Below are 15934 nucleotides of genomic sequence, written 5' to 3'. Positions count from 1 at the left end.
TCGAAAACAAACATTTAATTTTCCTTTTATACAAAATGTTTAATAAATATAACATTCAAAAATATTGCCAGGAACAAACTAAGAAAGAAACAAATTTACAATAAGGTCAAATATGAACATTGAATATTGCCATGATCTCATAGAATTTACAAATGTGATAAGCATGTCGGTTTGGTGTTTTAGAGAGCCTCAATATAAAAGAATTACGAAAAGAACACTACATGTGCACAGCAATAGAAATGGACTCCTGAAAGCAAGGCAGTCATCTACAGTGTTTCCATTGGCCCCCTACTGTTCAAGTATTCACAGCCTAGCTTATGACATACTGCAAACCGAAGCTGAGGAGAAATGATTTGTGTGAATCAGGTTTACCAACAAGCAACTAAAAGACTCGTGTTCCCTTTTATTTTTATTTTTTTTAATGATTTATTTTTTTCTTTTTCATCTGTGGCAAGCAATGTGTGCCAACAAGTATCCAAACAAAAAGCAGCCATGATGATGATGATATCACCTGCATTGAGCAAGCAAGAGTTGGCATAATACAAATATTGAAATATCTGACAATGTATAAAAAGAAAAAAAAAAAAAATCTCAGGCACACACATGCCCGTCTTGTTTCCTAAAAAATAGACTGCTTTTTTTCCTCTTCGAAATTTTGGTATGTGAAACATGAAACAAATGTCGTCCGAACAAAGCTATAGGCTTCAAAACCTATCAAAGCTATCAAAACCTTCAAAACTAGACAGGACATATAAATAAAAAGGAATGATATTTTAAGGCTCTTGATTATTAAGTTAATAAATCAAATATACACAGTGATTAATTAAAAAAAATATACATATCTACACTAAATTGACAATTCTTCATATTGGCAGCAAAATGCTGACCGACCTATCCCGCCCCAAGAAAAGAAAAATAATAAATAATTTTTTTGCTCTTTCTTTTTTTCTTTTTATACTCATTTTCGACAATTGCTGTGGTGCGTAGCTGTGAAGGCACTTTCAGTTCAGAACTAGAAATAAAACCAACTAGAGAGTTTCCACACAGCCGCTGGATAAGGAAGAAACAACTACTTAGCTGTGAGAGCATTGTCATTATGAACGAAAATAACACTATTTGCAAACACTATGCAAACTTTTCAGACTCATTGAGATACTCAAACGTATCCACAAAAATATAGACATTTGAAATGTGTACGTTTTCTTTTTTTACTTTTTTTTTTTCTCTTTTACAAAGGAAAACACTGGATGCGAAACGCAGCATTTGGGTTTTCTAGCCGTCCACAGCAACTATCAATTGCCAGTGTGAAGCCAGCTTGTCGAAACTTAAATTAACACAGGATTCTAGGCAAATAACAGCCTTGGAGTCCAGAACATGATGCAACAGTTTTAAGAAGCACAACCCCCACCCCCGAGACCCTGCCAAGTGACCGGTAAGTGCAACAGGGGTTCGGTCGCACGGCAACACAGCTGCCTGCTATACGATATACTCCATCCTGTTTAAGCTCTGTGCCGTCTCCAAGTCTCTGTTGTCCTGTTTGTTAGTCCAATTTGGGTTTTTGTTGGGCGCGCGCTCCTCCCGCTCCACCAGCGTGTAGGCCGGCTGCTTGGTGAAGCGCGCTTTCTGCAGGTGTTTGTCCATCTCCTCTTCCTCCACCTCAGAGTTATGCGTCCTAATTTTGGCAATGATGGAGTTCTTCCCCTCGTAGTCTTTTATGGCCACGCCGTGGGCCGCATGTTTCTCGATGGGGTTTTTGATTTGGTTGAGCTGCTCACGCACGTTATTGGTGGTATTGTCCTCTGTTGCTGAGGTAGTCGTGTTGCTGTGGGTGTTCTGTTTCCGTCGGCGGTGAATGCACCACAGGAAGGCCGAGGCCAGGGCGAGGATCCAGAGCACGATGAAGATGGAGCTGAGCAGAGGAACCAAGTAGTCTGGAGAAGAAGAACCAGAGGGATAGTTAGTTGGTGTTCAGGAGAATGACAAATCTTTTTAAAATATAGTTTTTAGAAATGTATTCGTGTAGGTTTCTTTTGGTTTTGAAAAACGTTCATTCCATTTTAGTGAAAATCTAATTTAATGGAAAAAAAGACAAGTGGTGTAACCATTAAAGCCCAAAGTATACAGTAGTTTTTACGTGTAAGCTAGGGTCCACGTACATTGCGTGACGCAAATTTCCTCACCAGAATGGTACGCACACCGCCTGATTTTGGCAGTTCGCACATTCGCATTGAATTTGTTCTGCACTAATCAGTTATTTCACAAAGTAGAAACACTGTTGTCACGTTTCACAGTAGAAAACGAAACTAAAGAGACGTAACAGCAACAACAAAATACTGGAGACTGCAACAACAACAGGCACCTCCATTGACAAGCACTTGTGTGAGGGGGTTATAAGATAGCCGCAACTTCAGTTTAAAAAAATATATTTTTATCAGTCATAACTTATGGAGATATATAGCACAGACACTGAAACAAAAATGAAACTTTTTAAAGTGCATGCTATCATTGGGGTATACTTTGAAAGGCTCCATGCTAGTGTATGTGTAAAAAAAAAAAACGAAGTATACTTTGGGCTTAGTGCAACTTCCCCAAAACATACTTATATGATTGATACTAAAATTGTTTATGAATTAATAGTTAATGATATGTTCATGATAAGATTTGTACACTCACATAACTCACATGAAAATGTGATTACTTTTTTACTTAAAGGGTTAGTTCACCCAAAAATGAAAATAATGTCATTTATTACTCACCCTCATGTCGTTCCACACCAGTAAGACCTTTGTTCATCTTCGGAACCACTGATTCGATTTGTAAAGCTCCGAAGCAGTGTTTTGAAATAGGCCCATCACTATATTGTTGAAGTCATTATTTTGTTTTTTTGGCGCACAAAAAGTATTCTCGTCGCTTTATAATATTAAGGTAGAACTACTGAACTCGCATGAACTGTTTTAAATATGTTTTTAGTAGCTTTATGGATCTTGAGAGAGGAAATGTCATTGCTGTGAATGCAGGCTTCACTGAGCCATCGGATCAATATCAAAATATCTTAATTTGTGTTCTGAAGATGAACAAAGGTCTTACAGGTGTAGAACAACATGAGGGTGAGTAATAAATGACATTATTTTCATTTTTGGGTGAACTAACCCTTTAAGCCCAAAGTATACTTTGTTTTATTTTACGCGTATACTAACGCACGTGCGACCTGCACTTACAAAGTATGCACGGTTACAAAAATTGGGCAGTGCACGTATGGTAATACACATACTATTCTGATGACGAAATGTTTGTTTCATGCACTTTATGCGGACCCTCACATACGTGTAAAAACCAAAGTATACTTTGGAGTTAACTTCGCTGACAACAAAGGAGCAATTTATCTGATAATTGAAAGAGACATATTGACCTTGATAGAGTCATTAGGGTCTGCAGCGGTCCTCTATGTCTATATCTGATGATATATGTCCAATTTTGTTTTTCTTCTTTTGCATGTTGGGTACACTATAACTTTGTTGTTTGTTGGTTTGTTTTGGTGGATAAAAGTTTTTTCTAAGCTTTACGAATCTTTTGTTTTCGAATCATGATTTCAGTAAACGGGGCTTCGTTACGTCATAAGTGTTTCAAAATTTCAATAGTTCACCACTGGGGGGCGTGACTTTGGCAGTTTGATATGCGCTCCGAACCGCTGATTCGAAACAAAAGATTCGTAAAGCTTCGAAGCTTCATGTTGAATAAAGATATTGTTGAATAAAGTTGTTTTTTGGCGCACAAAAAGTATTCTTGTCGCTTCATAACATTAAGGTTGAACCACTGTAGTCACATGAACCGATTTAAATATGTCTTTAGTAGCTTTCTGGGCATCTGAAAGAGTTAATTATCTTGCTGGCAATGGAGGCCTCACCGAGTCATTGGATTTTATCAAAAATATCTTAATTTGTGTTCCGAAGATGAGCGAAGGTCTTACGGGTGTGGAACGACATGAGGGTGAGTAATAAATGACATTATTTTCATTTTTGGGTGAACTAACCCTTTAAGATTAAGATTAATAATAAATGGTATTTCTGTATCTCAAAAAGTAAAGCATGTGACTAGCAATGCCAAGGTCATGCGTTTGATTCCCACTGAATGCAAGGACTGATAAAAATGTAAATACATTGAATACAATTTAAGTCACTTTGAATAAAAGAAGCATATGTCAAATGCATAAATGTAATTTATGCCAAACTACTTAAGGTTTTCATTTCAAACAGTTCATTCTTTTAATCAGGATTTTTCTTCATTATGATATCAGGACAGAATTAAGAAACATGCTCATCATAGAAGATGTGGTTGCAAATTGCTATATCTATGAATTTTAATGCACTTTTGAATAATAGTTCTGAACAGAAAAAAAAAAATGAGTGTCATGTCATTGACCTTGTTCCTAGACTACAATGGAAACTTGTCTTAAGAGCTGCCACATGTTTTATTCCTATTTACTGGTGAACATTAAGAAATGGAAATGGTGTAGGAAAATATAATCCACACATCAATTTAACAGCAACATTTTCCTATTTTGGAGAAGACATACCCTGTTTATACCCGGTCCCCTGGCCCAATCTACAGAGCCTGGCGCACATGTTTTAAAGGTTTTTTTAAGTGAGGAAGAGACTAAGCAGCTTGGCAGAAACATCGGACGCCATTTTTGATGAACAGCATGCATAAAGTGGGCCCTGATGTCTAACTGAAGTTCCATCCAACTGGCAGAGCTGATGTAACATTCCATGGCTTCAATGACTTAAAGCTTCTTTTGACAGTTTAACATTGCTCAAGCAAGACAGACCAAGGACAGACAGTTCAACACGACTGGCCTCGACTGTGGAAACCTAAATACTTTGATTTTCGACTACTTTCAGCAAAGATGGACCCAATGTCCAGTATAATGGAGAGGTGCTTACCAGTTTTGGGGCTTGGTGTCTGGTGAACCCGTACGCCGGTGATGGCTTTGATGATAGTGCTGTTACCATTATGCTTGCTCATTAAGTCAATGATTTGAACTGTAATGTCTTTAATAGGGCTCCTGTCCAACCTGGGCTCTTCTGTGGACTGCACAAAAAAGAAAAAAGACTCATTAATATCATAAAAATGTTCTTTTCTACAAATTCCGCCTTCATTAAAATAATTTAAAAAATGGAAGTCAGTGGGGTCCAAAACAACCTTAATTAAAGACATCTGAACCAGCAAGGTCTTCCAGAGAACTAGAAACTTGTGTTAGAACTAAATGAGCATCTTTTGAAAAACGTTACTTACGATGCTAACGTGAATCTCGTTGCTAGCTGAAGAAGATGGCTCACAGGTGATGGACACAGCATACTCTGCCGTGAGGTTCTTCAGCAGGTACCAGTGCCTCAGCTCATTACATATACGTTCCACACTCAAGCCCTGTCAGAATCGAAGGATCTATTATGAGTTTGTTCATATTAAAACCCATTCCAAGTAAATAATTACTGCAATATGCATCCAAATCCCCAAGACTGCTCCTCGGTTTTTAGGTTTGTCTCCCATAGCAAAGCAGACATTGTGGGCAGGGCGAAAAGAACAAAATGAAAGATTCAGTCGGTTGGAAGTAAAAAGAGACAAAGACGGTAAGGTTCTTTTCTTATCAAATTTTAATCCTATACACCCCTCCCTTGTTTCTGTAGCACATTAGAAGAAGAACTGTGTTTTTTTTATGCTCGTCACTGTCCTTTGTTGCACTCACTTGTCTCTCGTTCAACAATTCAGACTGGCTGGTAGGCAGCCGCCAGCGGTGTTTCTCAAACTCTGTTCTCATACAATGACTGCCTAAGTATTAAACCGTTACGGGATATTAGCTCAGGAATGCCTTGGATCGGAAAGGGATACCAAGCCAGGGCTTATTGTACAAGATGTATTTCTTGCGCTTTTTTCATCTGAAGAAAAAGTGTTTGGATATGACAACAAAGCTTGCGAGAATCCAACTAGCCTGGAAAACTTCACCCACGAGGAACGTTGTCTCCTAGATGAAGAGAACCTGATCTTTCACGCCTCACTGCGCTCTCGGTTCTCCACCGAATTAGAGAAGGGTGGAGGAGATATTTGTAGAAGGGGGAAAACAGCTCAAAAGCTCATAATTCAATCGCTCTCCTCTAAAAAGTATAACTCACTTGAGGCATGTTCTCCTTGTTAAAGGTGAACGTGATGTTGGCGCAGCTGTCGTCTTGGTAAGAGAAGCTGGCGTGGCATTTGGAGGGTGGAGGGGGCGCAGGAGGCCAGCACTCTCCCAGACTACGACAGGGTTTGACGAAGCAGTGCTCTTCCTTGATGGGAACACAGGATTGGCCAGCAGGACACCCACCTCTGGTCTTTTCTGCCGGGCATGACTTTGGTCCACACCACATCTAAACAAAAAAAGAGCCAAACAATATGCATTTTGTTGGCATAATTAAGATACATATTACTAAATGCCTCTAGAATATGATGAAGTGGCAGCTAAGTTACCATGGTGCAATGAATCTTTCCATTTTGACATTGGCAAAGGTTGCAGTTTTCCTCCCATTTGCTGCCATCAGCAGTTACTTGTCCATTAGCAATACAGGTTCTCCCAATGACTGTGAATGACACCAACAGAAGATTAAGACATGGCAAGAAAGGGGTTGTTTGATCTTTTTGAGTGAAAAATTGTGCAGCCCAAAGTCAAATTTTGATGAGATTTTTTTGACAACTTAACAGGGTTAAGTTATTGCTTTGGAAATAAAGGGTTTTGGAGGTGTTAATGCAGGTCTTGGTTTTCTTTTCAAGAAGAAATTATGGTCTCCCGAGGGGACAGGTGAGGTTATGCAGTTTGTTGCCAGTTTGCACAAGCTTATATGACTCTCACCTTCTTGACACTCTGGTCCTGATCTTCCAGGTGGGCAAAGGCAGCGGTAACCATTGATTTCATCTATGCAGGTAGAACCAAATGCACAGGGAGAAGACTGACACTCATTTATATCTGAAAGAATGAAGAGAATCTGTTAGGAATCACACGCTCTGAATGTCCTTGAAGCATTCCAAAAGCATGAATAGCAACAGGTAGTCTTGTTTCCCAAGAAAAATATCGAAATATTGTTACAAATATGTATTTACCTAATAAGCAAGACTGCTAACGATATTAAAGTCTTGTTTTCCAAGAATATCTTGAATTATAGATTGTTTTTGCTTAAACCAAGACAAAATTGTCGTACAATCTTGCTTATGAGGTTAATATACGTCATTTTAAGGATTTTGATCGAGACAAGTTTGACTGCCTCTATCCTGATGGACTATATCATCTTGAGCTCAGCTGACAGTAACGTCATGCGCTCATTTGCAGGTTTGAATGCATCAAACAGTAAAGCCTGAGGTATGTCTTGTGCAGCCAGATGAAAGCTTTTCTAAGAGAAAAATTAGCTCTGTAATCAGTGCTGGATAACCAGGCTGATTGGCTTTCGGTCACTGCGAGAAAAGTTTCTCCCGAGGGGCCGTGAACATCAGCGCTGCAGAATGCAAGGACGGTGCTTGCTGTGTCGTTGGCATTTTGCCCAGAGGGCTGGCTAATTGGGTGGCTAGACTGTGCATTTCGCTCCAGCTCTGTTTGTTTTTGAAGAGATGTGTTGCACATTAACAGGGCTGACAGCCAAGAAGATCAGGCGTCGTCTAAAACTCACTTATGCGACAGTCTGGCCCAGCGAAACCCGGAGCACACTCGCAACGGTACCAGTTTTCACCATCCACACACGTCCCGCTGTTGTAGCTGTGGAGAGAGAAAGACGGAGGGTCAGGCACAGTTCAATTCAGCCATCATTACAGCACTATAAAGAGGGTCCAAAAGTAGCACTCGCCAAGCGCCAGAGCAGAGTAAAAGCTGGCATATTGACATGCAGCTTTTACAGCGACTATGTAAAAAAAAAAAAAAAAAAAAAAAAAAAAAAGGTAAATCCAATTATCATAAGTTAATTTGATAATTTCAATCACTATTTGCAGGTGTTTAACAAAAAGGGCCCTGTTTCAAAATAATTATCAAGTGAACTTATGCTAGTAGATTTGATGGGATATGTTGTTATGTTATTGTGAACTCAGAATCTTGCTCAGACAACTTCTTGAGCAGATGAACCCGATGTCAAAAGCACAATAGACAGCAAGCTTAACGCACCCTTGGAATGACAGAAGCTATGGGAGTGCCTGTTTCCCAGCACTGTGAGAGAGTGTGAGAAAGTGCGGCACAGCTGTACGGGCCTGTTTACAGCGGCAGGCTGTGTGTGTAAATGTTTTGCCAGGACTTACCATGGGTGTGGGTTGCAGTCGTTGGTATCTGAAAGAGAGAGAGAGAGAGGAGGGTTTGTTTCACTTCACACCCATGTGAGCACATAAGAACGAACACAACCGTGAACATGTCAGAGCTTGTGTCGGTGTGCGCGTGCGTCTGCGTTCTCGCGTGGGCGTCCAGCTTGGCAAAGTCGCTGATTACTCGGTTACTAACTGACTCGCTGTCTCCAGCTTTTCTTCTCTCTTAATTTTTTAGGACTCCAGATTTCTCCGTTCTCACAGATTGAGAGGTGTACAACAATACATGAGAAAGGCACATCAAGAGGGAAAAAAAGAGAAGTAGAGGAGAGGTGGTGGGCTTGAGGAGGAGGGGGGGGACATCTGTCTCCACTTTCCCTCATTTAAATTTTTCCCTTCATAGCTGGCAGCAGCCGACAATGTCCAGCCAGGGTGAGGTGGGTTTAGAGAAAGAGAATGGAAAAGAACGAGCAAGACAAAGCCAGGGAAATGAATCCTTGCTTTATTCTCAGACTAAATGAGGGTTGAAAAATGTACTTTTATGAGTAAAATGACTCCCTCTTCCACTTTAAATCTACCTAGGAAGTTACACTGCAGCTATCGGTCACAGGAAGCACTACTCACTCTCGGTGCAGGTGGATCCTTCCCAGCCTTCCTTGCAGACGCAATTGAAGGAGTCGCCGTTGACCACACAGGTGCCTCCGTTCTCGCATGGGTTGGGCAGACAGCTGCTGTTCTTGGCTGCAGAGGAACCACAAGAGAGGTCAGAACCCTTTGAACTGAACAGATCAACACGACTGCAACCACAACAAGACTGCCACACTTAAAACAGACCCGCTACATCTTGAAGAATTACCAAGTATAACATTTCCCAAGGCTCGTTCCAACTGAATTTCCCATCAAAGAATTGGAGCCGACCGTACGCCAGATATGATATTTTCTGCATCAAGCAAATTTGTGGAAAAATGTTCGTCCCAAAATGTGAAGGTGTTATTTTACACACCGTGCTATTTGAAGCAAATTACTGCCAACACTTTATTAGAAATAGAGTGAGAATCCAATCTGTAAGCTAGAATGATATTCAGGGGGGTATTTTATATTATTTTATAATCATTACAACTACTGTTTCATTCTGCTATTTAAAGATTGTTAGAAAATCTTGGATCCATCAATGGACCAGTATTTACTTTGAAATACAGGGTAGTGCTAAACTCTCTCTCTCTCTCTCTCTCTATATATAATATATATATATATATATATAATATATATGGTTTATACTTCGAACAGTACAGATAATATTTTCCAGATATTATTTTTTATTTTTTTGGCTTTAGTACAATGACAACAAATGTTGCCTTTTTGGAGTATGTCTAATATCACAATTACTATTTTTTTTCTCACACAGTCTAAATGGGTGTTAAAATTTAAAGCCTTCACATTTTAGGAGGGAGGTGATCAAATTTGGGGGTCCTTGGCATTAGAGATAGATATAGATATATAGATAATATAAGTTTTATATATATATATATTTTGGAAATTTAAATGGCCATAACATTCTAGAAAGGACTGATTTGAAAGGTTCTGAAGCGCTTGCAAAAAATACTTTTACATGAAAATGCACTTTGTCCTACAAGCTACAACTGTGCCGCAAATTATTTGGTACATATTTGCTGCACAGTTGTAGCTTGTAGGCCAAAGTGCATTTTCATGTAAAAGTATGACTTTGCAGCAGGAAGCATGGCACAGGGGTTTGTGGGATTGCTGTATTTTTGTAAAGGCCATATGCACATGAGCTGTATCACATTCTAAAGAGAGAGAAAGTAAAGGGGCATCACCCAAACTGACCTATGTTACATGTGGCACCTTCCCAGCCAGGTGAGCACCTGCATTTGAAGATGTCCCCTTCATCATGGCATGTACCTCCATTGTTGCATGTGGCTTCATCACATTGGCTATCACCTGAAATTACAGTTGATCCAATAGTATTTTTAACTCCATGCATACATGTTAGCACACAAACAAAAACTCAACAAACAGGGTGGGTCATAAAAATAGAGTTTCGTACGGGAGTGGCAGGTTTTTCCCTTCCAGCCATTTCTACATTCGCAGTAGAAATCGTTCACCAGGTCTTGACATGCTCCCTTGTTCAGGCAGGGGTTCAAGCTGCAGTCATCTATGTCTGAAAAAATGGGGAGAAAAGAATGAGAAAATAAACTCAAAGAAGCACAAACATTTAGTATAAGCAAAGAAAAATCTATTCAAGTGAACTTACTGATTTCGCAGTGAACTCCTTCCCAACCGTCAGCACAAATGCACTGATAAACGTTCACCTTATCGATGCAAGTTCCACCGTTGCGACATGGGTTACTTTCACAGTCGTTTATATCTGAAAAATCACCAAAGATGCCATATAATTTAGGGATCATCTGAGACCATGTGAATAATCCAATAAGGGTGCAAAATATGTTGTTTAGTGTTGGTTATTAGCCAGTATTGGATATTTAATTGTGCATGCAATTGTCACTGTAATGTTATGATGCCTGAATTCACTTTTTTAATATATTTTTTGTTTTGTATTTAATTTAATTAGACAACATAGTCCATCCCTAGAATGCATCCCTATAATCCAATAATATGTTCATATTATTATATCCAGAATAATATGTTTAGTCTTACTTTCATGGCAGTAGGTGCCTCTGAAACCTTCTTGACACTCGCAGGTAAACTGGCCTCCAGCCTGGCTTCTGCAGCGTCCGTGAGGGCCACAGACGTTTGAGGAGATATATCGCAGCCCGTCTGGCGTACTGTTGGATGCCACGGCAACAGTGCAGCTGTCAATCACTGTTAAGGTTTCAATGAAAGAACAAAATCCAGCTGTTAAGTCTCTGGGTTCTTTGCAGACCGACATCAAATGACATAAAATCTACCAAAGCTTTTGACACTATCCATTCTTCCACTTAACAGCAATCCAGGCAATTTATTTGGATATTTTTTGGTTCACTTTACAAAGCAAATCCCGTTTTTACATCTGCTTTTGCAGAAAGAGTGTGTGAGGAGGCCTTTTAATGCACATAAGCCCTGATTCTGCTCAAAAAGAAACTTGATGGGCTTATCTAGCTGTGGGGTTTGCCTCTCCTCAAACACACACACACTTTAAAACATCCAAGGCAGAGAATCCCACCGAGTCATAACCACAGAGAACACACACAGAGCTGTTAAGAAGCTGGCAAATGTTCAGGAGGATTTGGGAATGGGGAAAGTGTTTGAGAGACTGTGTGTATGTGAGCTGTGTGTCCAGAGAGGTTACTGTCAAATAGCTCAGTATGGGCTGAAAAAGCCTCATGTAACAAAATATGAGTTCTTTTTTCTCATCTTTCCCCCTGAAGGTGGTGGGAGAGTCCACGGGCCTGTAATCTCGTTTTACTCAGCAGCTGAACAATGGCATGCAACTGGCAGATCAGCTTACTATGGGTTTTAGAGGCGCTTTACAAAGAGATACTGAGACAGGATCCGTCCTGGGGACTGAGATTTCTCACCTTGGCATGATGTGGTTCGACAATGGTCCTTCAGGTGAGAGCAGTTTTTACCCTCGTAGTCATCGGGGCATTTGCAGAAGTAGTCCGAGGCCAGGTTGAAACACTGCGCCCCGTTCTGACATGGGTTGGGCTGGCAGTAATCGATATCCAGCTATACCGGAGAAAGATTTACAAGAGGAGAAAAGAGAGCTCAATGATGAGGGGAAAATGATATCCAGGCATTTTTGGATTCTTAGAAAACAGAGCAACCCTCAACAGCCTCGACACGGCGTCTGCCAGGAAAAAGCGTACCAAAACGCTCAGGAGAATAAAAACAAATAGAAGAATATTTTAAAGAGCTAGCCAAACCCTGCCTGTCTCAAACCTAGCCCTTCTTTCTTTGTCTCTGTCTTTCTTTGGGGTACAACTAGAGCTAGGTGGATGAAGGTATACACTACTGTTTCAAAATTTAGGTTGAGAACGATTTTTTTTTTTAAAGAAATTAATACTTTTATTCGGCAAGGATGTATTAATTTAAAAGTGTTTTTAGTCTTATTTTTAGCTTTAGCATTGCATAATGTGAGGCCGACTCAGTACTGATACAAGATTTATTCATTTGTTATGAATAATTTTAAAATAAAGCTTTTGTTTTTTGAGGTCAAAAATAAATATACAGTATATACAGTTACTGTTATATACAAAGATACCAAAAAAAACAGGAGTTTCTCTCACCTGGCACAGCTGACCCGAGAAGCCGGCAGGACACAGGCACTGAAATCCATTGGCTTCATCCTGACACCGACCACCGTTCAGGCAGGGACTGCTAGCGCACTCATCCACGTCCTTCTCACAGTGTTCACCCGAGTAACCAGGAGGGCAAAGACAGCGGTAACCATTCACCAAATCCTGTTAAAGAGAAGAGCGAGAATTCAATTTTTTTTCTGGAAAAAAAATCTACAAATAACTCTGTGTACTGAAGTGACGAAGGTCAAATTATCTCTCTGCCATAATCACAGACACACTTTCTGGCACTAACCCTCAAAAAATATTATTCTGTTTAGAGGGCTTACATTTTTCGTACAACACTTCTGAGAATGAGTGGCATCAAGATGTCAGTCTTAGACAACATACCCATGAATTGTTCATGTTTCCTGTTCTGGATGTTTACAGTTTCCAGGCTTCTACAATGAGCCCTTTTGAAGACAAACTTGTCAAAGTTTGAGCGGTTCATGGCATTAAGTCTGAAGGGATTGGGGTGTTTTGTTTGGAGCAGTCAGTAGCAATTATAGGGGATATTGTTGAGTACACCTGTACCATTCCACTTTGTTCATAGTTATATCCGATTTCAGATAAACCCATATCTAAACATCATGTACAAAATGTATATGCCAGCCCCTTCCTGCTTAAGTGGGCAGATCTTAGACAGAATTTTACACTACCATTCAAAAGTTTGGTGTTGGTAAGATTTGTAATGTTTTTGAATGCTTTGAGTCTCTTATGCTCACCAAGGCTACATGTATTTGATCAAAATAAAACAGAAATATTGTGAAATATCTTTACAATTCAAAATAATTTTCTATTTTAATATATTTTAAAAATATAATTTATTCCTGTGATCAAGGGTGAATTTTCAGCCTCATTACTCCAGTCTTCAGCATCACATGATCCTTCAGAAATCATTCTAATATGCTGATTTGATGCTCAAGAAACAGTTCTTATTTTTATCAATGTTGAAAACATATATTTTAGGAAACTAATACATTTTTTCAGGATTCTTTGATTAATAGAAATTTCAAAAGAACAGCATTTATTTGAAATATTATTCTTTTGTAACGTTATAAATGTCTTTACTATCACATTTGATCAATTTAATGCATCCTTCTTGAATAATATTAATTTCTCACTGACTCCAAATGTCTGAACAGTAGTGTATGCCAATAGTAAAGGTCTAAATTTTATTTTTAAGGGTCAAAGTCTGTCAACAAAAACAAAGACTACAGAAAGTGAAGTCAGATCAGGAGATCTCCTACCTTGCACGTTCCTCCATTCAAACACTGACCCTGGCAGTCATTTATGTCTAAAAAATGAGAGAAATGTGTCTGAATTTATATCCTATAAACACTGTGCAGATAGAAATCTATGCAAACACATACAGAGCTAAGAGAAAAACACAGATTGTTATACTCACTTATGTCACAATTCTGACCCATCCAGCCAGGGAGACACTCGCAGAAATATCCACCAATCAGATTGTGGCATGACTTGGCATTCACACATGGCTTGTCCTCACATTCATTGGCATCTTTGAAAATAATTGTAATGAATAACTTAAAAGCATGCACATGTTTGGGTAAAAATATAGTTAAATAATGAAGTAATCTCTCACCAATCAGACACATTTTGCCGGTCCAGTGAGAAGGGCAGGTACATTTAAAGCCATTGACCAAATCCTGACAGGTGCCTCCATGTTTGCATGGGTTGGGCGTACAGTCGTCCACGTCTATAGAACAGAGCAGGTTAGAAACATAAAGTGTTATTTGGCATCTTCTGTTTAATTACTGTAAAAAGCATGTTTGTGTGCCGCCTTACTTATTTCGCACGATGGTCCGCTCCAGCCGACTGCACATTGACACTCGTAACCCTGACTGGTCTCCTTGCATGTCCCTCCATTCGCACATGGGTTGGACAGACAGGCGTGTTCAGCTGTAAATGCAAGCAAATAGTCTCACTCGTTTGCCAATCAGAATTCACCCAAATTTAAAGAGCTCAAGCATTTAAAGAAGCAGATGACAAAACTGCAGTGCACATTTAGAATAAACAGAACTATTGTCTGCTGGTGTGGACGCTAATATAGTTATCGTCATATTTATCATTCTTGGTGTGAACTGGCCTTAACCGTCTTGGGTCTAAGGTGTTTTCTAGGCCCTGGAGATGTTTTAGCATGCCCTGACATTTGTTTATTTCAAATACTTTTAACATTTTCATGGCTAAAGTCTGATTACACTGTATTCATCACAAACTGTGCTACAATCAATAAACTCGTCAGCCGAATATTTTTTTACTGTATTTTTGATCAAATAAATGCAGCCTTGGTGAGCCCAGGATATGTAAAATGAAGACACAGATTTCATTTTTGAGTGAACTATAGGTCTAATGTGTTGTCAAGTCCACCTCTACAGTGACCAGAGCATGTTGATCTGACCTTTACACTGTAGTCACATGACTGACCCCTTTAACTTAACAGTTAGTTTAGCTTTTATCTCCCTGCTCAAGACCGAACGATTGCTCCAATGGTTTGTATAGGAAAGATTTCTTCACATTGCCCCAGGAGGTTATCACCACCCTAAAGGCTTGAATGGGGATCATATGAATCCGAGAGAAGGATGGGGAGGGGAAAAAAGCCATGACGGTCCATCTGGCAGATTTCATCACTATACCCATCCAGCCATTGACTGTCATAACAGACGAGATCCACTGGCAGGACATATCATAACAGAGGATTAGCAGACCTGGGCGCCCTTCCTGACACTGTAGACAGTTAAGGCCCGAGCTCTGACATCATCTGATCCCCCATAGGCTCCCTACGCTCTTTCCCATCTATAGTTATACCAGAATACAATGACATTGCTGCAGTGATTTGACTTGGTGTCAATAGCAAAATGGCACTGTGTATAAAAGGGACTCGTGCCAACAGAAACACAGAAAAGCAGCACATAATGACTGTAAAGATTTATTAAAGGAGACAATCAAATTCAGGCTGAATGACTACATCTCTAAACTGCTATATTAGGTTTCAAGCAGCTACAGTATCATTATGTTTCAGGGTCATAAACAGGGAAAGATGGTAAATCTTCTGGTTTGTACTGCTACAATAAACACACTCTCACAAAAAACAAAAAATTGTACCTTTAGCAGCTTGTTACTGGAGCAGTATCCTCAAAGAGACAACTTTTTACCTAAATTATCCCTAAAATGTTCATAGTAGTACCTTAAAGGGTTAGCTCACCCAAAAATGAAAATAATGTCATTTATTACTCACCCTCATGCCGTTCCACACCCGTAAGACCTTTGTTCATCTTCGGAACACAAATTAAGATATTTTTGATGAAATCCGA

General features: G+C 39.5%; 1 protein-coding gene across 1 annotated transcript in view; it reads right to left on the bottom strand.

Annotated features, from left to right (window-relative positions):
• Nucleotides 1-15934, bottom strand: part of jag1b (jagged canonical Notch ligand 1b) — a 34539-nt gene continuing 18605 nt past the window's right edge. Inside the window, exons 8-26 of the mRNA XM_051917443.1 lie at nucleotides 14409-14522; nucleotides 14206-14319; nucleotides 14008-14121; nucleotides 13850-13896; nucleotides 12552-12725; nucleotides 11841-11991; nucleotides 10981-11145; nucleotides 10577-10690; nucleotides 10370-10483; nucleotides 10150-10263; nucleotides 8929-9045; nucleotides 8305-8332; nucleotides 7689-7774; nucleotides 6881-6994; nucleotides 6502-6611; nucleotides 6168-6401; nucleotides 5293-5424; nucleotides 4941-5088; nucleotides 1-1931 (exon numbers count right to left, since the gene is read on the bottom strand). Of these exons, the coding sequence (XP_051773403.1) occupies nucleotides 1477-1931; nucleotides 4941-5088; nucleotides 5293-5424; nucleotides 6168-6401; nucleotides 6502-6611; nucleotides 6881-6994; nucleotides 7689-7774; nucleotides 8305-8332; nucleotides 8929-9045; nucleotides 10150-10263; nucleotides 10370-10483; nucleotides 10577-10690; nucleotides 10981-11145; nucleotides 11841-11991; nucleotides 12552-12725; nucleotides 13850-13896; nucleotides 14008-14121; nucleotides 14206-14319; nucleotides 14409-14522 (2645 nt within the window). The 3' untranslated portion in view covers nucleotides 1-1476. The remainder of the gene's footprint in view (nucleotides 1932-4940; nucleotides 5089-5292; nucleotides 5425-6167; nucleotides 6402-6501; nucleotides 6612-6880; nucleotides 6995-7688; nucleotides 7775-8304; nucleotides 8333-8928; nucleotides 9046-10149; nucleotides 10264-10369; nucleotides 10484-10576; nucleotides 10691-10980; nucleotides 11146-11840; nucleotides 11992-12551; nucleotides 12726-13849; nucleotides 13897-14007; nucleotides 14122-14205; nucleotides 14320-14408; nucleotides 14523-15934) is intronic.

Source organism: Ctenopharyngodon idella, chromosome 13 (assembly GCF_019924925.1).
Source record: "Ctenopharyngodon idella isolate HZGC_01 chromosome 13, HZGC01, whole genome shotgun sequence".
NCBI lineage: Eukaryota > Metazoa > Chordata > Actinopteri > Cypriniformes > Xenocyprididae > Ctenopharyngodon > Ctenopharyngodon idella.
This window is presented reverse-complemented; position numbering and strand designations above follow the sequence as displayed.